General features: G+C 32.5%; 1 protein-coding gene across 5 annotated transcripts in view; it reads left to right on the forward strand.

Moving 5' to 3' along the window:
- KIFAP3 (kinesin associated protein 3) overlaps nt 1–25,212 on the forward strand; it is a 164,012-nt gene that overhangs the window by 96,824 nt on the left and 41,976 nt on the right. For all 5 annotated transcript variants that reach the window (XM_016932248.3, XM_016932234.3, XM_513988.7 and 2 more), the window contains exons 12-17: nt 3,876–3,984; nt 5,182–5,294; nt 5,700–5,865; nt 6,472–6,597; nt 10,394–10,492; nt 16,005–16,090. In XM_016932248.3, coding sequence (XP_016787737.1) covers nt 3,876–3,984; nt 5,182–5,294; nt 5,700–5,865; nt 6,472–6,597; nt 10,394–10,492; nt 16,005–16,090 — 699 coding nt within the window. The remainder of the gene's footprint in view (nt 1–3,875; nt 3,985–5,181; nt 5,295–5,699; nt 5,866–6,471; nt 6,598–10,393; nt 10,493–16,004; nt 16,091–25,212) is intronic.

A 25,212-nucleotide genomic window follows, 5' to 3' on the forward strand; every position in this document is an offset into this window, starting at 1 on the left:
GTTTAATCAGCCACTGATTAACCTACTTACTAAAGTCATAACCCCGGTTGGAATACCTTAGAGTTAATATAATATTCTGTTCTTTTGTAATTATGCATATTAATTTTTGCTTGGTAAAAATCTTCATGTATTGCAAATAACATGACTTTGAATGTAGGAAAGCAGTGGCTTAGTAGTAATTCATATTCATTTCAATGATGAAAAAGAAATTGAATATAGTCATCTTCATTAATTACATATATTAAAGGAGCTTTATAAACTGTAAACTATATGAAAGTAAGATATTCTTAGTAAAATCTTTGTCACCATTTTGACCCATTTATAGTCCATTTTAAATACTGCCTATCACATATGTGTTTTATAGAATAAACCTATAATTAGATTAGAATTCACTTTTAGAAAATATTTAGCATCCGGAGTGGGTGATTATATATACAACATGTCTGATAATCTCTCCCAATATTATATTGCTTTGCTTCCTTTGTACTTTATTACCTCTAGTTATCCAATGTATTCTAATTTTCTTACCCTATTGTATCACTGTTCTGTACAATTTAGGGGCCGGGTCAAGTCTTTATACATGATCTTAATGGTCTCAGTGGGTAGATTGTTTCAAGTAGGTATACTTGAGGATAACCGGGAGTTAATGGTTGTATTCTAGTAATAGTTAAAAATACACATTAACAGTTCATTGTTATTTAGACCTCTGAGATGCATGTTTTGTTTAAATGGGTGCAAATGCCATCCAGATGCTTATAAAAGTATTTATTGGTAATAGAATGGCCAATGAAAGTACATGGTTAGGTAGTGATGTCATGGTGTTATTTAATATTTTATCCTAGAAGAGTGTGCAAGAATCTTCATAGTGATCCACGTTTTCCACCACAGTTGTCCTATATGGCCCCCTTTGATCTACATGCTTCTTTTTAGCTGAATGCTGGTAAACGTCCTTTCTGACAGCCCCCTTTGCTCTTGCCTGCCATTATCTGCTGAAGTTCAGAAACCAGAGCATCACTTCAAACAGGAGAGTTAGGGAGTAGCCAGTCAGAAGAGATTCCGGAGGCATGCAAAGTTCTGGTATAATCATTCAAAGATGTTTGGGTAGGGGATGGGGGTGGTAGAGTTATATGTGAATACAGAGAGCTGTGGGGGTTGGCCTCTGGTCACTGGTAAATAAGTGAAGTCAGGTGCCAGAGAGTCTAGACACAGTGATTTCAGTCATGGGTCTTTGGTATCTGATACTCAATATGGGACTTGTCTGATTGAACACTATTGCCTCTTCATCGCACAGACTGAAGCCCTTTTAGTGCTTTTCTGGTAAATTAGTAAAAGATGACAATGGACATAGTTAAAACAGAACAAATCTAGTTTTAATATTTTCTAGTTGTCAGCAATTACACTTACTTTTGAAGTGCCATCATAGCAATCAAATTAAAGACATACTCTTTCATGTGGAGTTTGAACTAAACATTGCTTTTTTAAATTTGAAAGCTTTAATTAAAATTGAAATGTTTATCTCTCTTATTATGAAAAACTAATTCTATATCATTATGCGTTCCATTTATATTTAGTCCTAATTTAGCTCGATATGGGGAATGGGAGTTGAGTAAGTTTTTGAGCCATGCATTATTTTCTAAAAATCTAGTTTCTGATTGTTTATTTCTAGGTAGAATTTAATGTGGAAATTACTTTAAAGAAAATTTACCTTCTAAAATAATGACCTGTAGCCTTGTGTTTAAGGCTAATTTTCATACTACAAAGGTTGATTTGAAGCAAATACTTTTTGTTAGCAATAAATACTTTGCTTGAAACATTGCTTCAATGTAACCGATTCTCAGATTGAAAAAAATCTATGGTAGGTTTTTAATTACAGTTTAGAAAACATAGCAATTAATTAGAGGATTGTCACCTACATTTTTGGTAATTTGTAATTTAATTTTTATTGGCAATTTTATTTGTAATTTAATTTTAATTGGGCAGATAGGTAGTGAAATCTGTTAAATATATATCCAGTAAATTAAGATTATTTTACTTTTGCCCTTGAATCTTTTTTTATTCTGTGGCATTATTAAGTATTAATGATTCTTACCCAGAGATACTATCAGTGGTAATATTTGTGGTTAAAGATCTGCCCTCAGGGGGAGCATATGATACATGCCAGCCGTTCACCTGCTACAGTGTTTTGTAATTTTCAGCATACAGATCTGTGTATTTGCTTAGAATTATACCTAACAATTTGAGTGGTATTGTGTTTTTTATTTAATTTAATCTAACCAAATTTAATTTTGGTTTTCAGCTGTTCATTGCTAACACATAGAAATGTGATTGATTTTTGTATATTGACCACATATCATTTTTGAAATGCAGAAGTCATCTTGAACTAACAGTAATCAAAACAAGATTTAACAGAAAGAGGTCTAAAATAAATAAGTATTTATTATTCGCTGTGTTGGATTCATGAAGGCATGTTGTTCTAAAAAGGTATTGCCCTGAGATAAAACATAAGAAGTTTTTATATTATAAATTTTAGGAATAACTTCTAATTGTTGTTAACAATTTGGGCTGAGAGAAAACTCTCTTTATGTACTATACACTAAGTTAATGTGCTGATTTGACAATAATAGAAGACTAGCTTCTCCAAAACATAGCATAAAATTTGTTCATTTGTCCTTTATTATAGCAGCTGTCTCTCACCATGACAAATCTAGATTACTGCTAAATGGCATAGGTAGCCTACCTTTTCCTTCTTACCTTTTTGTCTGCTGTTTTTCAGACCCTCTTTCTTTTCTCTTATCACTAAAAATGTTTTTTTCTCATTTTATACCCATGCCCAAGTGATTGGATTTAGCCTGCAGCTTCAGTTTTCAGCCATATATGCCAGTTCCTAAAATTATACCTCCAGTCCAGACATTTCTTCTAAACTCAGGCCTGTGTTTATGACTTCCTACTGAATACATGCACTAGACTATCACATAAGCAGCTTAAACTCAAAATATCTAAAACCAAAATTACTATCTTTCCTTTAAAGTTTTTTTCTACCCTAGTTTCTCCTTTTCAGTAGATGTTGGCAGCACCATGTATGTCATTTCTCAGTGCATAAATCCAGAAGTCATCTTTGACTCCTTCTCTCCTTTAACCATAACATCTAGTCAGTTACTACATTCCATTTTGGTTCTCTTTTCTAAATATATGACTAATCAATCCTTTTATCTCTACCTAGTTCAGACACCCATCTTCTCACTTGGACTTTTCCTCTAGCATCCTACCTGGTTCCCCATACTTTCTTGCAATTTTATTCTATTTTCTACACTGGCTAAATCTTTTTGAGACACAAATTTTATCCTGACACTTTCCTATTTAGAAGCTTTTAGCAGCTTCCCATTATCCTTAGCACGAAGGCCAAAATCTTTAACATGTACTTCAAGACCCTGCATGATCTGGTTTTTACCTTCTTATCTCTTAAAACTGTTGTTTCCCTTTCACCAACAATGCTTGCTTGCTTTTAATTCTTCAAAGAATACTGTTTTTTCCTGCATTGTGACCTTTGCATAAGCTATTTTCTTTGCTTGGAATGCTCTGCTTCCAAACAATATGTTTAATTATTTAAGGACAGATGTTTTATCTAATATTTCTCTTATATTCTCCACTGTACTTAGAAGTTTATATTTAATGCTGAGCATCTAAGAGTTCATTAACTGTTTATTCATCCAGTTGTTGAACAGTGAACGCCTGCCAGTTTTATGTGTTGAAATGTAAATAATTATATTATGCCCAATGTACAATCTAAGATAACACATTATGATAAAAATATTGCTTCTGTGTTTGGTTTTTTGTCTTTGTTTCTTGAGTAAAATGTGCCCTGTGCTTCTTGCTAGTTAATGAAGATGCTGTTTGAATGTTCAGATGAACGAATTGACTTGGAACTCATTTCTTTCTGCATTAATCTTGCTGCTAACAAAAGAAATGTACAGCTTATCTGTGAAGGTCAGTGCCTTTGAGTATAGGTAACTTTTTTAGCATATGGTATTTGGTATATGATGGAAAATAGATATAAGGAATTAAGAATTATAATGATTATGTAAGTCCTGTTTTCAAATAATTTCTTCATTATAGCTATAATCCTTAAAGGTCAGATAGAATATTCTTACGTCATAAATGCAGACACTTACCTTCTGGTAACATTTTACAAACCATGGTGAGTTAGCCTTAATTGAAATTTGATTTTTAAAACATTTTCTAGATAAAATGAAACTTTTTCTTTGCAAAGCAGTCTATTACAATATAAGGTAATAAAATACAAATGTATTAGATTATTTCTGTAATATCTTTGTAGAATAGCCTGTCATACATTATGATGTTTCAGAGTCTGCCTGATAGTTTTTGCCTGATTTGAAAAGTAGTATGTGTTTGTTATAAAAAGCACAAATGAGCAAAAAGGAAAAGATTTAAATCTTTATTCCTACCATCCACAGATAATCATAGGTAAGATTTTAGGTAATACTTCTGCATATTTTAAAATAAAAATGTGATTGTCTATATATCATGATACATTCTTTTAAAATTAGTAATATCTTGAAATAATATTTTATGTGATTAAGTTTTTTTATAAAGCATATTTGTTAATAACTGCAAAATTGTCTATTAAAGAATTTTGCCATAGTTTACTTCACTATTATGGATATAGTTCATTGCCACTTATTTTCCATTACAAACAGTGCTATAGTAATTACCCATTCTCTGAATCTTTACACATTTTCATTTTTATATTGTTAGGATAAATTCCCAGAAGTACAATTTTTCTGAGTCAAAAGTATTTTTGTTTTTAACATTTGTAGTAGATAATGTAGGCACAAAAGAGCACATACGGTATGATTCTATTTATATGAAGTTCTATATCAGGCAAAATTTATATATGTTTAAAAATGAGACAGGGAAGAGGAAAAGTGATTATATCTGGGAAACAGGATTGACTGGGAAGGGGCACAAGTGAACTTTCTGGAGGGAATGAAAATACTCTGTATGTTGATATATGGTATGGGTTGCATCTAAATTAATCAAATTGTACCCTTAAGAGTTATGCATTTTACTAGATGTAAATTGTTGTGGCTTTTTTGAGAACTAAACAAAAAATTATTAAACTTAAGTTAACCTTAATTTTACTGGGGGACTTTTCTGTTTCAGGAAATGGGCTGAAGATGCTCATGAAGAGGGCTCTGAAGTTTAAGGATCCATTGCTGATGAAAATGATTAGAAACATTTCTCAGCATGATGGACCAACTAAAAATCTGTTTATTGTAAGTATCATTTTGGCTTTCTATTAAAATAGACTGGGAATTGAAATTGCTACATTTGGAAATACAGCTCTTACTGAGGTCTCATCAAATATTAATTTATAATCCAAATTGCTCTTATGTTATCAACTTCTTTGTTAGTTTAGCACCTAGAAATCTCAACCTACGTTTCAATGTTGTTTTTGTTTTGTGACCCTTACCCCTAATCCCTCCACCCCACTGCAGTCTTCTTGCCTTAAACCAGTTCACCATAGGCTTCTTTAGCAATTTAGCTCAAGATTATTAAAACAAGAAAATCACATTTGATATTGACTTTTTCTTTCAATGAGTTAAGTTGTTAGATTCCTGTGGGTTATTAGATTAAATAAAAAATAATTTAAATTTATATTAAAATTATGTTTTATTCAGGATTATGTTGGGGACCTTGCAGCCCAGATCTCTAATGATGAAGAAGAGGAGTTTGTGATTGAATGTTTGGGAACTCTTGCAAACTTGACCATTCCAGACTTAGACTGGGAATTGGTTCTTAAAGAATATAAGTTGGTTCCATACCTCAAGGATAAACTAAAACCAGGTTTGTGCTAAGTATTTCACTTTTGCATAATCTCTAAGTTATTTCTTTCTGTTATGGATAAGGCTGCTAGAGCAGTATTGTGTGACTATTATTACATTAGGAAAAGCCATTTCTTCTCACAGCTCTCTTCTCCCAGAAAGGTAGTCACTGGATCTCCTCTTACATATATGTTCTCTTTTTCCTAAAAGTGTGTTTTCTTAGTGTTAGTTTCTATTTCCTAATCTACCTTTCTTGTGGTCTTTTGGTATTTTTTTTATTCTATCTCTTTAAAATTACCAAATACCATCCCTCTACATGTACATAAACACGCACAAAGGTCTTTGAGGCATTCAAATGAGTCTTTTATTTTCTGTGTCTATGTTGTCATTCAGTTGTACTCTCAAAGGCTCATTTCCACTTTTCTACTGCCCCCTGCCCCCACTATCACAAACTATCATCAGCAAACATGGAAATTTGGAAAAAGGACAAATTTATAGCATATCGAGGATTCATATGACTTGATTTAATAGCTTTCAGTATCCTTTCTGTGTATTTACATTTTGATACTCTAAATGAATTTGGATTAGGACATTTCAGTGAAAACTTTCTATGGTTTGACTTCACTAGGTGCTGCAGAAGATGATCTTGTTTTAGAAGTGGTTATAATGATTGGAACTGTATCCATGGATGACTCTTGTGCTGCATTGCTAGCCAAATCTGGCATAATCCCTGCACTCATTGAATTGCTAAATGGTAAATAACCTTAATTTATTTTTATGTTAATGTCTAAACAGCTTATTGATTTAAATATTTAAATATAAAATGCAGAGTCTGTAATCTGTTTTTCTCATTACATTAATTGTTTTATAGCAACTTACATAATCAAGAAAAATGAATTAAATATACTGCTAACCGGGATTGGATAGAGTAATATCAAAGATCTTTAGCTTTCAAAGTTAAGAATGTTGCTGTAAAGCAGTTCAGGACCAATTTTACAGAAGTACTCTCCTCACCAACCTTGAACAACCAATATAGTAGTCACAACTTAATCAAGGGGAATACATTCCAAGACCCCCAGCAGATGCCTGAAACTACAGATACTACCAAACCCTATATATACTTTTTTTTTTCTAAACATACCAGTGATAAAGTTTAATTTATAAATTAGGCACAGTAAGAGATTAACAACCATAATTAATAATAAAACAGAAAAATTATAACAGTATGCTTAGCATCACTACTCTTATACTTTGGAGCCATTATTAAATGAAATAAGGGTTACTTGAATACAAGCATTGCAATACTATGCTAGTGGACCTGATAACTGAGATGGCTACTAAGGGACTAATGGGCGGGTGGCATGTACATCCTGGATACACTGGACAAAGGGATGATTCATGTCTTGGAGGGGATGAAGTGGAACAGTGGGAAATTACATCACACTATTCAGAATTGTGCATAATTTAAAACTTATGAATTATTTCTAGGATTTTTCATTTAATATTTTTGACCATGGTTGACTGCAGTTAACTAAAACCATGGAAAGAAAAACCACAGATAAGGGAGGACCACTGTATTATATCACTTCTTTTTGTTTGTTTGTTTGTTTTTGTTTTGACTTTTTGAGACATAGTTTTGCTCTTGTTGCCCAGGCTGGAGTGCAATGGCGTGATCTCGGCTCACTGCAACCTCCGCCTCCCGGGTTCAAGCGATTCTCCTGCCTCAGCCTCCTGAGTAGCTGGGATTACAGGCATGCACCACCACACCCAGCTAATTTTGTATTTTTAGTAGAAACGGGGTTTCTCCATGTTGGTCAGGCTGGTCTTGAACTCCCGACCTCAGGTGATCCGCCCACCTCGGCCTCCCAAAGCGCTGAGACTACAAGCGTGAGCCACTGTGCCCGGCTATATCACTTCTTTCTGTTGAGATTTGTGTTGGTTTGAATTGGATCTCTTCTCTTGTGCAAATCTTATTTTTTAAAACTTGATTTCTAAGTTGGAAGGTCCATTTGGAAGCTGATTCTAAACATCATATTCCCTTCTAGATCCGAATTTATTGTCCTCTGAAATTTCTTAGTTGATGAAAATGTTCTATATATGTGGTGTCCAACACGTGTAGCTGTAGAACACTTGAAATATGGCTGTCACAACTGATAACCTGAATTTTTGAATTAATTTAATTAGCTGCAGTGGTTTATGGCTACAATATTTGACGTTGTAGGCCTAGAGTTTTCCCCTTGCATTTATATTACTCTTAAGGGGCAGGGCTCATTCTTCTCCGTATTGCATACAAAATTTATCTGAATCTTATTAGAGCCAAGTTCTCTAGGATCTTACACATCATAACTAGCCAATAGTATAGAAGTTAAAAATGCTAATATGAGATCCCTGAAGAAGATACTCTCATCTCAGTTCATCTTGTACTAGGCATAATATATATGCATTTTGTATTAATTTTAATAGACTTTTCAAATATGTAATAACATACATAAATTGTAAGTATAGCTCAATGTATTTTCAGTGTAAGCATACCCATGTTATTATCACTCATGTAAGAAAATAAAGCATTACCAGTACCTTAGAAGTGCCTCTTCTCCCTCCTCTCAGTCATTACCACCTCCTTCAAAGTAGTTAGTTTGAACAAAAGATAGTTTATTTTGTCACCACTAGATTAGTTTTGCTTGGTTTTGAACTTTAATATATAAGTGGAATCTAGTTTATTTTGTTCTACCTTATATTTGTGACATTCATCTATGTTGTATACAAAAGTTTGTTCATTTTCATTGTTGTGTATAATATTTTATTATATAAACATACCACCATTTATCCTTTCTACTACTGATGGATAGTAGAGTTAGGTTTTTGTGGGGGGGGAGGACTATTATAAATAATGCTCCTATGAATATTTTGAAACCTTTCATTTGGTGAACATATGTACTCATTTCCATTAGGTTCACACGTAGGAGTAGAATGGCTGGGTCACAGAGTTTGTATGTGTTTGGCCTTAGTAAACTATGCCAATCTGTAGTTCTGCCGGTTTTCATTCTTACCAGTAGTGTAAGAGAGCTGCAGTTTTTCCACATCACCTCCAATACTGGGCATTGTCAGTCCTTTCAATTGTAGCCATCATACTGGTATTTCATTGTGATTTTAATTTGTATTTCCCTAATGACTAATGAAGTTCATCACCTGTTTATGTTTATTGATTATTTAGGGATAGCCAGTAAAAAGATGTGCCTATTTAAGCCTTTTGTGCATTTTTCTCTTTTGAGTTTTTTTAATTTAATTTGTAAGTTCCTTAATATAATTCATTTTAATAGGTCATCTAGAGATAATGCCCCATATTTGAAGTATTCCTTCCCAAAATTTTAGCATATTTGTATTTACTTTGGTACACTCTTCTCACAGTCAGTTTTCAGATCAGAAATAATTAAAAGAAAGACTAAGTAGTTGGGAGGTAAAAGTAAAGACACGTAGTTGACAGAGTGAGAATGAAGATTTTGTGGAGAGCTGAAGAAAGTTGAAGCAAAATGACCTGCATCCTGGAATTGCTGTCCCATAGTGATTATAATCAAGAGAGCTAAGATATTCGTAAGATCTGACACAGCCAGCTCAGAGTGTTTTACTATGTTTTGGTGTTCTCTGACATGAGATTATCACAGGCAGAGGCTTTATAATACTCTTTTTAAGAAATATACAGATTTTCAAGATTAAAACCATTGGTATTAAGTGAGGGAATACTGTATACCAAGATAGTAATTAATAGTGAGAAATTTAGCCCAATTTGTTTGGAAGAGTAGTACTTTGGCAAGTTAGTGAGGGAGATCATTTGGGACAAATTGAACTTTAAGGGACGCACAATTTATTCTACACAACTGGTTTGATACTCTGTTGACCTGAAACTGTTTCTAAAATGTCATTGAACTTTTACCAAGAGTTGATAGCAAACTATACTATTAAATCTAATTTCATAATCATTACTTAAGGTTAGATTTCTATAAGCAATTATACTTTTTCCATTACATATTAATCAGTGGACATCAGCTGTTATGTAAATTACTCTTTGTATGATATTAAAGATTTATTAATTAGCCTTTATGATTATGTAACTTTTTTATTATTATAATTAATTAGATGGAAACTAAATTACTTATTATTTCATGCAATCTGTAAAGTTTAATTTTGTGAACATTATTCAACAAAAGGAAATACCTTTTTATAATAGTTCAATTTCCACCAAAAACTTAGAGTTTAGAAGGTATAATAATTTTTAAGAATTATTTTTCTCCTGAGAAGTCAACATTATAAAGACAAAATAGAACCAGGTTTATTTTACAAATCAGAATTCTTTAAAGAATTCTTATGATGAATAAAACAAGTGGTGATAACTGTTACTATTTTACATTAGGAACATAGAAGTTAAATCCATTTCTGCTTACTTGTCTCCTTATCACTTTTAGTTTTTCTCGTTCTATATTATTCCCCTCAATTATTTTAAATTTGGTATATAAACATTGTATTCTTTATTTGAATTTTTTGTTTATTTACAGCTCAGCAAGAAGATGATGAATTTGTGTGTCAGATAATTTATGTCTTCTACCAGATGGTTTTCCACCAAGCCACAAGAGACGTCATAATCAAGGAAACACGTATCCTTTCAGTGTTTACCATAGATAACAATATTTCACATATTCAGAAAAGATGCATCTTTGAGGTTTTTTTTTTTTTGCAAATGTTGAAATAACGTAGAAAACACTAAGTTTTGAGATAAATTTACAAGATAACCTATTTTCCATGGAAGCTGTTTACCCCAAATCAGTATATAGGTAGAATATAATGAGAACAATTTTATTAACTCGTCAGGTTGTGATTCCTAAGAAACTTAAACATATCAGAACTTCCTTCTCTATTAACACACCGTAAGCGTCAGAGGTTCCTAGGACTATTCTTGGTTCTTTTCTAATCTTACCTTATTTACTCTACTTGGGAAACCACATCTATTTCCATGAGTTCAGCTACCAACTATATGCTAACTATTTAATCTTCATAACCCCTATCTTGAGCCCTAGGCATTTGTTGCTAACTGCCTCTTGGATACCTTCCACCTACCTAAAGGGGCATAGCATGTTGTAGCCTAAAGAGCATTGTAAATCAAATAGCCCTAATTTTAATTACCTTTTGCTACTTACTAAGCTGCAGGACCTTGGAAAAGTTACTTAACCTCCCTAGGATACAATGAGGTACCTAAAAAATGCCTGTAACATTAATATTAAAATAAAAAGATCTCCTACCTTGTAGAATTGTTGTAAGTACTAATGGATTTAAATTGCCTATAATAGTTCCCAATACACAGAGGTACTTAGTACCTGGTAGTTTATCATTCTCGCATCCAAAGGGTACTCAATATTGGTAACATCCTCTCCTGATAAGCAAAACAGTCCTGCCATCTGTATTCATTGTGAATAACAACATTGTCATCTACACAGCCTCTTAAGCTGAAAATTTTGGTATCTGCTAACTCTTTTACTACATATAATTAAACATTCATTTATTCACACATTTCTCAAGCTTTGACCATCTAAACAGATACTGGCTTATGTGTTAGATATATAAGAAAGTCCTTGACCTCAGGGAGTTTATAGTTTAGTTGGAGAGATAGACAAGTATAATATACAAGAAATATAAAATTATAATCCAGTGTGATTGGCCAGGCACAGTGGCTCATGCCTGTAATCCCAGCACTTTGGGAACCTGAGGTGGGAGCATCACTTGAGCTCAGGTGTTTGAGACCAGCCTGGGCTACATAGTGAGGCCTCATCTCTACTAAAAATAAAAAAATAAAATATGAGCTGGGCCTGGTGATGCATGCCTGTAGTCCCAGCTACTCGGGACACCGAAGCAGTGATTATCACGTGAGCCTGAGAGGTCAAGGCTGCAGTGAGCTATGATTGTGCCACTGCATTCTAGCCTGGGTGGCAGAGGGAGACCCTATCTCAAAAAAAAATTAAAAATTCTGGAACCATATAGGGTTTCCAGGAGTCAAGTCTGATAAATAACAAGTCTAATTTGAGAAATGTTAATATTAATATGGGCTATCGAAATACAAATACTATTCTTCCTTAACAGCTAACAGTACAGAAAGTAATAAATATTTTTAATATGGTTTATAAACTGACTTTCCCAGAAAGATAAACTCCAAATATGCTTTTGAACAGTGTTAAAATAATTGGAATAAATTCGTTTTTCCCCAGCTGTATTCCATGGAACATAAGTATTAACAGCTGCTTAATGAAAAAAAAAGGTTCTCTGATAGTAAATAAGTTTGGGAAACACTGAGTTAAAGTTAACAAGTTTTCTTGCTACAGAGTCTTCTTGGAACCTTTAATATGCTTTTTTGGGTTGAGAGTCTCTGAAGGTGTATTTTATGTGTAGAATTACTTAAAATTTACATAACTATAGAAGCCACTACAGAAAACAGTAAGATGAAAATGTAGTTTCTCTAGGTAACTTCTTTGAAATACCACCCTATTTACAGGTCATCGCATAGGGTTTTTTGTGAGGACTAAAAAGTGAAGTATTTAAAGTACCTACCAGGTACCTGTACACAGTGAATAAGTGTTACTGCCTCTGTTTTGGGATGTCTGTTTAAAATGTACATTTAGTACCTTATTATCAAAGCCCACAGAATTAAGAGAATTCCTATTTGACCTTTCTTTTCAGTGTAACTTTCTTTGCATTTTCCCCCAAGTTTAATTTTTGTTTTTTTGTTTTATGTCACTAAATCTGAGTCAATACTTTTTGAATAGTTGTCCTAAAGATTATAACATGTTAATAATGGTGCAACAGGGAGATAAAAGATCTGCTGAGTTAAAATTTTCATAAAAACTTTGTGTCTTAAAATTGGATAAAGATCACTGAAGTGCATTTCCAAAATGCAAAACTCAGAAATGTTTTCTAAGCCAGGCATTGTGGTGCATGCCTATAGTCTCAGCTACCTGGGAGGCTGAGGTAGGAAGATCACTTGAGCCCAGGAATTTGAGGCTCCAGTGAGCTATGATAATGCCATTGCACTCCAGCCTGGATGACAGAACGAGGCTCTGTCTCTAAAAAAAAACTGAAAAATAAAAAATAAATTTAAAAAATGTTTTGGAGTTGAAAAAACAGAATTTTTGTTGATGTCAATGGCATTTAAATCTGTCATGTTACAATGTATTACATATTAAAAATTATTGCAATATTTTATTTCACCATAACCTTTAGCATTTTATTGTAATTCTCCCTATGAATCCGATATGAATATTTGAAATAAATCTATTAGGCAATATTTTATTCCTTTTCTTATTCTTTGTTAGAAAGTTTGATCAATATTATTTGATATAATTTGAACAGAATATTTGATATATGAGATAGCTAGTGTAGACTTATTTTAGATAAATATATGATTTATATTCAGATATTTAAAATATTAAACTGACTCTCAACCGTGACTCACTCACATAAGAATTGAGAACTAATGCTGATCTCAACAACTACAGTATGGGAAATAAAATACAGTTGGCCCTCCTTATTTGGGGGTTCCTCATCTGCTGATTTAACCATCCATAGATTAAATTTATTCAAAAAAAGTTCTAATAGAGAATAGAAATGCAACAATAAAAAACAGAAAATACAGTATAACAACTATTTACATAGCATTTATATTTTATTAAGTATTGTAAGTAATCTAGGAAGGATTTTAAGTATATGGGAGGATGAGCATAGGCCATATGCAGATACTACACCATTTTATATTAGAGACTTAAGCATCTGTGGATTTTGGCATCATTGGGGGATCCTAGAACCAGTCTCCCATGGCTGCTGAGGGAAGATTATAATCCACATTTGTCTAGATTATTTTAGATTCCCCTTGAGAATTTTAAAGATTTTTCTAATAATTTTTATTCTCACAAAACCGTGTGAAGTATGTAGAATAGATATTATTTATTTATTCATTAAATAAAAATTTATTGAGTACCTGTTATGATCTAAAACCTGGGGTACTATGGTGAATATGATAGGCAAAGTCTCTGCTCTAATGGAACTTACATTCCAATGGAGAAAAGAGACAGTCAATACATATTTTTTACATATTTTTTTAAAAATGAGTTTCAGAATGCACAAATACATTATTCTATATATTTTTTCTACATTTTAAATATATCTTTTTTAACCCTAAAAAAAAATAGTAAGAACCACTATGCAATGTAGCCATGTAGCAAATCTGTACTTGGGTCCCCTAAACCTATTTTTAAAAAACAGCAATTTAAATAGTAAGTAACACTAATGAGTTAAGTCATCACTTTGCCACTAGTCATGATACTGTTGATAAAATTTTTTGGGTGTAATCAGTGATACAAACAATGGTATGTACTTGTGTACATGTGCTAGAGATTCTTAGTAGAAATTTGTGGACTCTTTTCAAATTGTTTTAACTGAGACCAATTAATAGTATTGATTTGAGGTCACAACTTTTTTCTTCACTTCCTCTTTCAGATTCACCAAGGTTTCTTTATTAATTTGAATTTGCTTTATTATCTCCCTTCTGTCTTACTTATTTGTAATTATACATCCCATTTTTTTTCTTTTGGGATGCAAACTTAAATTTCAACATTCATGTTCACCAAATTCTAAAGGAGTATATGTTTCTATTTGACAGTCTAATATCTCCACTTCTATTTTCCATGTTATTTGATATCCAATATGATAATTTCACTTCATTTTATAACCCTTTTGTAACATCTCAGAATTAATCACTATTTTAATTATTGGTTTTTAAATAACAGTGCTTATCTAAAGTTTACAGTATGTTGACCAATTTCCTTATTTACTGTCTCCTGAATTCCATTTCTCTATTCGAGTTGACTTTCTTTCATAATCAAGTATATGCTTTTATACTTAGTGAATATTATCTATGGATAATAAATGTCTTTATCTGAAAATAACTATTTTTTCTCTTTAATAATAATTTAACAGAATATAGACTTCTAGGTTGACAGTTATTTCCCCCAGCAATTTGAAGATGTTTTTTCGCTTTCCCTTGGACTGCCAATGAGAAGTCTGTAGTCAGTCTAATTATTGTTATCTGTGATAAAGTCAGAGGAAAATTTAATTTCCTTTTCCTTATAAGTAACTTGGCCTTTCTTCCAGGAAGACCAAAGAAGTATTCTTTTTTTTTTTTAATATCAAGTTTTTTTTACTAGAATTTGACTTGGTATATCATCCTCCATTGATTTTTCTAAGTATGCAAATGTGCACCTTTTTTTTAATATCTGGAAAGTTTTCTTGAATTATAGTTTTTAGTATTTGTTTTGTTCTGTTACATTGGTTTTCTTCTTTGGGATTTCTATTGTGTTGGATCTTCTTAGTCTAATATCTGTCATTTTCTAATCTTTTTATCTCTTCACTTATTTTTATTTTAAAATTTATTCCTTTTGCTTCTGTTTCTCTTAGAATTTTATCTGTTGTGTCCATTTACTCTTTTGTTATCTTAATTTTTATATATCCAAAATGATTTTTACTTTTGTTTTTGGTTCTTTTCTGAATTATTTTATTTCCCTTGGTTTTCTAATCCTGATTTGTGTTATATATATATATATATATATATATATATATATACACTTTATTTTTAAAATTATTTTTATCTCTTTTGAAATTTTAGGTTGCAGCTTTCTTTTATGTGAAAATGTTTTATCATGCCTTCTCTTTTTGACCATGAATCTCTCTTGTTAGTTTTGTTTGAAATTAGTTTTCCTGAATTTTTAGGAGAGCAGGATAGATGAAGAAGCATTTATAATTACACAACTATAGAGCTTCCTCTTCATTTATGTTCATGATCCTCATGTATTCAGAAATGTGGTCTTGTACTTTCTGAGATTTACTGACTTTGTTTTCCTTACCCATTTTTATCTAGATTTTTCTCTTTTTTATGTCCCTACTATCCCTGTTTTTCTAAACAAATGAAATATTAAGTGTTTTTGGTCATCTTGTATTAATGGTTTTATTTTAAAATTTGGGTTATATTTCCATTTAGAATTTAGATTTAGAAAAATATGAGATTTTTCTAGTATTATTGACTAGCCACAATATCAAATGTAGTTTGTATCTTTAACCATTTTTATTCAGAGGCTCCAGCATATCTCATAGACCTGATGCATGATAAGAATAATGAAATCCGAAAGGTCTGTGATAATACATTAGATATTATAGCGGTAAGTAATTATTTTTTCTACACAAAGTATAATTGACTTCATCTTGGGGGAGAAAGTCATTGTAAACCTATTTTAAACAATGCATTCAGTGTAAACCCAACTTTGTATTTTGGTAAGATTCAGGATATACAATGATACTAAATTTACTTTTTAAACATTAGTAAGTTCTTTAGCTTTCAATTTTTAAGTCATCGGCTCCTTACTTAAAGATGTTTTATAGGTATTCAGAGTTCTGATCTACATGTCATCGCAGAGTCACTTGTTTTTCAGATAAATTATTGTATAGGAGTGGGGAGTTGGAAGACAGTTTCTGTCAAAACATTATCAATTTTGTGGTTTGGCCATTAAATTTTTTTAATAAATCAAATCTTGTATCAGCTATTTTTTTCACTTAATTGATAGTTTTATTTTGTACATACAGTTGTCCTTTAAGTTGCTTTGAAATGATGGGAAATACAAAAATCTTAATGTTATTCATAGTTTTGGAGGTTTTTAAAGGATACATGACTAGAGGGATATGATCAAAGAGATGATCTAAGTGTTGAGTTAGAAACTGTGAACCATGCAGACTTATTGCCAGTAATTTTGCTGCCTACCACAGTCTTCTGCCTGGATTTGGGCCTTGCACCAGGGCTGTACCAGATACTCGATTATTTTGAGTATTTTTTATATATGGCATATACTGCTACGCACAACCAGGTTGCTTTCTTTTTCTAACTGGATTTGGCTCACCTTTAGAAAGTTTATTGAATGTAGCCTACTCAGTAGTTTTAAAAGTTTAACTTTAGCTTTTTAAACAGATCAGAATAACATTTTTTTTTTTAAAAATCAATAACTTAGTTGGAAATCCACTAAGTTGGATTTTCTGCTAGTGATGTAATCAGGAAACTAGACAATCACCGTTAGGAACTTCGTTGTCACTTTCTCACATTTTATTTCAGAAATTCATCTTAATTTGATATCATCTGTTTTTTGGATTTGACTAAGTATCCATTACTGGTGTAGAACTAAATGGATACATTGACATTTCAGCTTTGATTTCTAAGTCAGAATAGAGAAACTGTACATATTAAATCCTCATTCTATGAAGACATTTCACACATAGGTCACTGATCACAGGGCTTATGAATATAGAATATTTAATGTGCCTAGAGAATAATTTCATGGCTCATGTCCTGTTTTCTAATAGATCACAGTGCCATTGTTGTATATAAAGTATATAGTATAAGAACAAAAAACTTATAGTTCTATATATGATTATCTTACTTGAAGCAACGAGGAAAGGAGGGAGTTGTCAGTCTGTTATGCATTACATTTAGCATACTTTTTATCTACCTTCTGTCTAGGAAAGGTAACTAGAAGATAATGTTTAGATTTACAGATTAAGTGTATGTGGTTTAGAATGTAAGTTGATAGTTCTCAAAGGCCAACTCAGCCTTCATCTAAAAATATTTTGTATAAAATACAAATGTATTTATTATAAAATAGAAATTTATTTCAAATAATTTCTAAACTCTGAGCTTAAGTCTCTCATCTTAAAACTGGAGTCACCCCCAACCCTGTGTCTCTTTTCTCTTCTAGATACTGTCTTAGCTCTCCTTTCTAGATCCAAAGTTTCCAAACAGTTGTCTATATTTTACTTCCTTCATTTCCCCACTTTAAACCTATGAAAATTCTGGCTTCTGCTTCCATTGCTGCATTGAAATGGTGTTCACTAAAAAGACCATCAAGGGAGAATGTGAAGTTTTTGTTCAGTTAGCATTAGTAATGGCTAAATAACAAACTTTTTAAATTATAAGAAACCTGCTTAGGAGAGGAGTGGATGATGTCTTAAAATTCTTTTTACCTCTAGATAATGATTTCCTAGTACTCTCAGCATGACTGTATTCTATAATAATAAAAAATCCAAAAAATATATAGACAGAATGGGAATATTTGTAGCTTAAAGCAATTTACCTGTAAGAAAACAAATTTACCTGCCACTGAAGACAGACAGTGCAGAATAATACTAAGAAAAATTAGATGCCTTGAAAGTCTTGGGGAAATATACTTTCTGCAGTAAAGTACTTGTCCCCCAAATTATGCAAATATTATACTAGTGAAGATTTGTTTAATGTAGTTGGGCCCAAGCCCTCAACTGATGAATTGAAACAGATGTGCGGTGGCAGTACTCTGGATACCAAGGAGGATTACATCACTTGTTTACATGATACAGTCTCTGTGGCCTCATCAGCACATTGTCACTTGTGTGACTATGTTACTTGTAGCTTGGGGAAGCAGGGAATGGTGTAGGTACAAAGAGGAGCAGGAAGGCAAGGAGAGAGAAGCCTATAGCTAGTTGGTCTTCCAAGGGAATTATAAGTCAGTTGACCATTGCCTTTTTCTCTTCCATGAAGGCAATCATGGGAATCATGAAGGGAAGAACATCACCTACCCCTCTGATCTAGAGAGCTTCTAAAAACTCAATTAGATTTGTATCCTTCAGTACATCTTCAGCTTTGTGTGAAGTATTTGAGAACCTCAGAAATCCTCCCCTGATATTTCCGGTTTGTCAGACATTTAATACATGTTTATTAAGCACCTATTATGTGCTAAACACTAAGAAAGACACTGAGAACACAAAACTCAACAATACAAAGTTCCTTGAATATAAAAATTTACAATCTAGACCCCAGAGAACACTGAGATACTATTCTCTAAACATGTGAACTGGCATTCCAGAAGCAGTACTACTACATGGCCTATCACTAGATTATTTGTACTGACGGCACACTGTATCTACAGGGTGTTTACAGGAAAAGGGATATAACCAGGTTCTCTGGTGAAAGACTGATTTCTGTCATCTTTCTAGCCAGTGTATGATTTAGTAGTGACATAGGTTCGTGTCACTGAGATTTTGAATGGTACCTCTTCCTTTTTTAATAACTCTTAATTATGATCATGGGCAGATTGTTTTTATTTTAATAATCTGGAATTAATAGCAAGCTCTAATATTCTAAACTTGGAAAAGTGGGTGCTACCTTCATTCCAGACAGACAAAATTGTACTTAATAAGGCTGGTTTATTAAAAGGAAAGAAACCAATATAGCTTTAAATGTAGCTTCTACATCACCCATTGTTATGGTCTCTGCAAAGATAACCAAGGAAGCCTGTGTCAGAGAAAAGGTGGTCTTATTAATAATCTTGCCAGTAAGGGAGAACACTTTAAGAAGTATCTTACAACGTCTTGAAGAGAAGTTACAGAGAAGGTTTTATAGGGTTAGGGTTAGCATTAGAACTCAAGCTTTCAAGAGCAGGGCATGAGTAAATGCTGGTCACTTTTAATTGGCATGCAAGTTGGATGTGGGAGTAGTGATTTTTTAGTGAATTGTTGGCAGAAATTTCTAAAATTTTCTCTTTCCAGACCAAGCAGAACTGGTTCTTGCTTGTTTTGCAGTCTTGGTAAATTCTTTTATTTCTCAGTGTAAGTTTGATTTTTATTTCTTAATCCCATATACTCTAATTGGGTTTAATGAGATAAATTTAGTCAGCCCTCTTTTATAGTTCATTTTTATATTGCGTAAACCAAAAGGCGGACATTTAGGATATTTTTCCAACTTGTTAGAATTTAAGCATATACACACATAATTTTATATATAAATGTGTGTGTTTCCTACCTGTTATGCGTGTTACTTTTTTTTTTAATTGGCAGCATTTGGACTTAAAAGAACCCATGCATAGTATGAAAGAAAAAAAATTATTTCTTACTTAAATAAATTTTATTTAGTTATTTCTTTTACTTTGTGGTCAAGACAAAAGGTCAACACTTGGGGCAGTCTTATTGAGAAATAGTATGTGCATAAAAATCAACTTTATTATGTATGTTAAATTATGTGTATGTCTATTGATATTGGGATAAATATTTTTTAAGATATAAAAAGTATCTTGTTAGCAGCTACCACCGTAACTTTAATGAGCAACTAAATTAATCCAGACTTGCTTTAATTTAGTATGAAAAATTATATTAAATAAACCATATTACAGTCTCAATTAGGAGGCTGCCACATTAAAGGAAAAAGGAAAATCTGTTTTCCATCAGTTATGTTAGAACACAAAGCAGATCTGTGTAGCTCTGTGTTATCCTATAGTGTGTTAATCAGATACAAGGTGTGACGGAAGCCAGTGACAAAGAGTTTTCCTGATAGTGAACAGGCTCTGATAATAGGCTAGTTAAGGCTTCATAATGTTTCGGTGGTTAACTAGTAAACAAAATGATGTAGGACTTCAAAAAGGATGGCACATTCCATGTAAAATCAAACCATCAGTCTTTCACGACACTTTAGAATTTATGGATACTGAGTGCTTAAAATCATAATGTCAGGAGCTAAGAAGAGAAGGAAATAAAAAACAAAGCATGTTTTTCTTTAAATACACAATAGACTCAAGTCTCAAAGCCAAGACACCAGGTTGCACTCCTTGTGAAAAGAAGTATTTCAAAAATGAAGAAAAAACTATAATCCTAGAGTATTTCCACAAAGGCTTTGGATAGGTTTTGATGACATACCTTAGCTGTGATTCAGCTGTGACATCCCTGAATTCTCATAATTATTTTCTGATATGGGGCTGGGGGTATAGGGGAGTGAATAATAAGAAGGGACTAGAGATTGGTGGATGGGGTTAGAGAAATTTATTTTAATGATGTATGTTGATTAAAATTTTTTGACATTGGGTTTTCATTTAAGAATTGCTTGTTAACTTTGTAAAAGAAACTCCTATCCTACCAGTATTTTTCAGTTATTTGGGATAGTTATTTCAACAGCTTTATGAATTCATGGTATAAATCATAGGTTTTTATTTAGAATGTTAGAGCTTAAGTAAGTCTTAGTTTTGTTTCATTTTACAAATGAAGAATCTGAGACCAAGAGAGATTAGAATACCTTTAGAAGGTTGCGTACTTCAGTTAGTAGCAGAGCTAGAACCAGAGCCCAGGTCTCCTGACTCCTAATCCAATGTTCTTTATATTATGCAGTACCATATTATTAATAGCTATAAATGCAGATGCTGAAACACAAAGAAACTCACTTTGCCATGGCTACTAAACTATATTCATTGAGGATTCCCAGAGCACATAGAGAAGATAGAGATTCCCGAATGATGGTCCATAGGAATGTGATACAGCAAATTGTCACTGAAATGGAAAAGGGAAAATAAAAAAGGAAAGTTTTGTCCAGGAGGGGGATATAATGTTGTTAACATGTTTTATTTTGGGAAAGTACTGTATATCTTTACTTTGAGATTCTTTCTCACATTTTTTAGTCTGCAAATGACCCTTCTTTAATAAAACAGGTATAGTAGGTGGCAGTTGATTTACTTTTAATATTTGTCCCCCAAATGTGCTTTTGAACCTTTCCTGAAGTCTAAAACCATTGTCTTAGCCTATTAATTTACTGTACTTGGTAAATAGAATCTCAACAACCATAAGCTAAAATATTTCATTTTCAAGAAATCTGGTAAACCTTTTCAGAAACATAAACATAAATGGTCAGCATTATACAGCAAAACAATGCTATTTCATTTGATTCTAAGTAACATTTACTACTAAGGAAAAAGAGAAGTAAAAATATTTTAATGAATATTGTGTTCCTTATGGCATATTTCATTCTAAGATGCTTTATTTGGTAAATAGTTGAAAACCTGAGGCAACATTATCTCAAACTAGAGCAAACTTTTATGGCACAAGTCCAATATCTCAATAATATTTCATACTCAGCCTGTAAATTTTTTAAACACATATTTTAAAATATTTTCCAGTTATCCATTGATATTAGAGTTAAGAAAGTCATTGAAAACTGGTGGGATATAGTATTGTGGTTCTGTCTTGCTAAAGTTTTTATAGGTATTTTTCCTGTAATTTTCCATTTTCAACAATGAAAATATTACTTTTATAATCATGAAACTCCGAGTATTATTTCAAAGTTATGTTATGACTCTTTAAGACTTTAAATGGAAAAACTTTTAAGGCTTTCATACTGTTAAGCCAAGGTTTTTTTTTTTTTTTTTTGCCATTTTCCGTCTATGATCTATAACAAAGAACCATACACACATATTTAATTTCAAGGCCACCTCTTATGAAAACTCTGCTTGCCAATGTAGTAGATTCATCCTAGTAGGATTCTGGAATCATTGTTGGATCTTTTGCAAGATATAATTTTCAATATCCTAAATACACAGTTTGGTATAGAATAACATGTGCTGTGTCGTGTTTCCTGAGAGAAGAGCTGTTTTGCTTCTTTTTTAGAGCTGAGAAAATAACCATGGTATTTTTACTGTGCTCCTGTAAACAATAATGCATGTTAATTAGTATGTTAGTCATAGAGATTAAACCTATTGTTTTATAGTACAAAATGCTTAAAAGTTAGAATACAATTATTTTAAGTAAGAAAATGATAGTACAATCTATATCATTGCTACCGTACTCTTTAGGCTTATAATGTCAAGAGATGCACTGGTTCTATACAATAATTCAATAAAAAACTGATAAAAGAGAGAAGGTGAAAATTTTAAAGGAATGTGTAAGGGCAGTCATTACATTTGGTGCTAGGTTCTGTGCTAACTCACTGCCTTGGAAGATCAGTTTTACCAAGAAAATATCAAAAGTTAGTTATGGATGCTCATGGATATTTTTGGTTTGTGTTTGGACTTTTGTCAAATAGATTTGATAATCTCTTTTTAAACTGAGCCTTGTATGTATGAGTTTATTAATAAGAATAATGATGTGAGCTCATAGGGTGATAAGAAGGCTAAAGTTAGAAGGGCAATTGTTTATGAAGAAACTTCTTTGTTACACATTTTTACATTTATTAGATATATTTTTGTTATTGTTAAATTAGGATAATCTTAAAAGAGGGTGTGAAATGATAACTCGGAGTAAGCAGGATTTTTGTTTGTTTTTGCAAAGCATTACTTCCTAGGCTAAATACATTTTGTGGAAATGTAGTTTAAGGATATTTTTATTTTAAATATTACCTACCTCTGTAACATTTCACAGGTATTAGTAGGAGTCAAGTTTTACTCTTACTGGAATAGCAGACTGCATATTTTATATGCTTTGGGCACTTGACTGAATTTTAACTCCTGTTTTTACACCAGGAATGAATATGCTTGAAATTTAAATTATAATGAAGTCATCAGATCGTATGATTTTTCTTTTTCCTTGAAGGAATACCTCTTTGTTGAGATAATTCAATCAGATTTAAATTTTTCTACCAAAATGAAAAATTAGTTTTATGCCTCTTCCCAAGTGAAACAAGCTACTTACTATTCTTTAAAAAAATAACATTCAAATTAGTTCTGTATTTAATGTGGACTTGCTAGGATTTCTCGTATTTTATAAAGCATATTCTGAGAGTTTTGGTAACTTGCAACCAACTTATTTTTTAGAAAAAAAGCCAATTAGTATGGACAATTTGTCCACATTATCATTTTGCTTTTTAATGTATTAAATGTCTTACCCTAATGGATATAATAAATTTATCCTTTCTTTCTACTGTATGATTATGTGATCACTCTTTGTAAATTATCTGGCCATTTCTAATATGACAGTATCTTTCTGCAGCTAACTTTAATTGAGCACATACACAGACACACATATGGCAACAAAAAGTGTACTCTTGTGAAGTTATATGAATCTTAAAGAGGTTCACAGTTATATTTAGCATTTAGGCTAAATTACTTTGAAGCTGATCATATGCCTATATTACATAATGAGGCATCGCTTGGTATTTTATTTAATTTTGGAAGCCCAAAGTGAACCACAAAACTGCTTGTAAACAACATCTCTGTGCATATTATTTTTCAACTCCCTCTTTTCCCAATACCCACCCAAGTATGGCCAGCTCAGTGAGAGCATGACAGAGAATACGATAGGATAATATACTTACCAGACCAGAAGCTACTTCTTCCAGTATCACTCCTTGGTCAACGACTTCCTCCCATATCACTGCTTGCTTATGAAATCTTAGAACTGAAAGTTGTCCCTGGGGGTTATTTGTTATATTCTCATTCAATAAAGAATCCATTCTGCAGGAACCCTGACAAATGTTCATTTATCCTCTGTTTAACTGCCTCTTCCACATTGCTGGCCCGAGGCTTACAGTGCTGTAGTAGCCACAGCCAGCTATGTACCCTGGATCAAGTTACTTCAGTGTTCAGGGCCTCATTTTCTCATTTGTAAGATGTTGATAATTATAGCACTTATGTCAGAGAGCCGTTACTTGAATTAATTAAGGTAATGGCTAACATTTATTAAGTGTTCTCAATATAAGTTATCTAAATGCTTTATATGTATTATCTCCTTTTGGCAGAATAATTTGTGTGTGATCAGTGATTGGGTGGTTGTATAAATTACCATCACATTCAGTCACTGTGACCACAGCAATAATACTAAGGAGGTATGGCATTTGGATTTATTATTTATATCTGAATAGTCTATTTCAAGTATAGTTTAGTATCAGATTTAACTGACGTAAAGATCTTCAGTTGATCTTTATCAACTGAAGATAATTTAATATCTTCAATTATTAAAACTATCAGTTGAATAAAAAATGTTTATTATTTTTACATAATGTTTATGATAGCTCTTAATTTTATGCAACTTAATTTTAAAAAATAGGAAGTAGATTGATGACTAATAGAAATGTTAATAGATAACTATTAGAAAAGAAGTCCTGGCCAGACACGGTGGCTCACGCCTGTAATCCCAGTACTTTGGGAGGCCGAGGCAGGCAGATTACCTGAGGTCAGGAGTTCACGACCAGCCTGGCCAACATGGTGAAACCCCATCTCTACCAAAAATACAAAAATTAGCCGGGTGGTGGTGGCAGGCACCTGTAATCCCAGCTATTCTGGAGGCTGAGGCACAAGAACCACTTTAACCCAGGAGGCAGAGGTTTCAGTGAGCTGAGATCGTGTCACCACCCTCCAGCATGGGTAACAGCAAGACTCCATCTCAACAACAACAACAAAAAGGTAAAAGAAAAGAAGTCCCATTATTGGGTATATACCCAAAGGAATATACATTGTTCTACCATAAAGAGACATGCACGTGCATGTTCATTGCAGCACTGTTTACAATAAGCAAAGAC

The sequence above is a fragment of the Pan troglodytes genome, chromosome 1 (genome assembly GCF_028858775.2).
Source record: "Pan troglodytes isolate AG18354 chromosome 1, NHGRI_mPanTro3-v2.0_pri, whole genome shotgun sequence".
NCBI classification, from domain to species: domain Eukaryota; kingdom Metazoa; phylum Chordata; class Mammalia; order Primates; family Hominidae; genus Pan; species Pan troglodytes.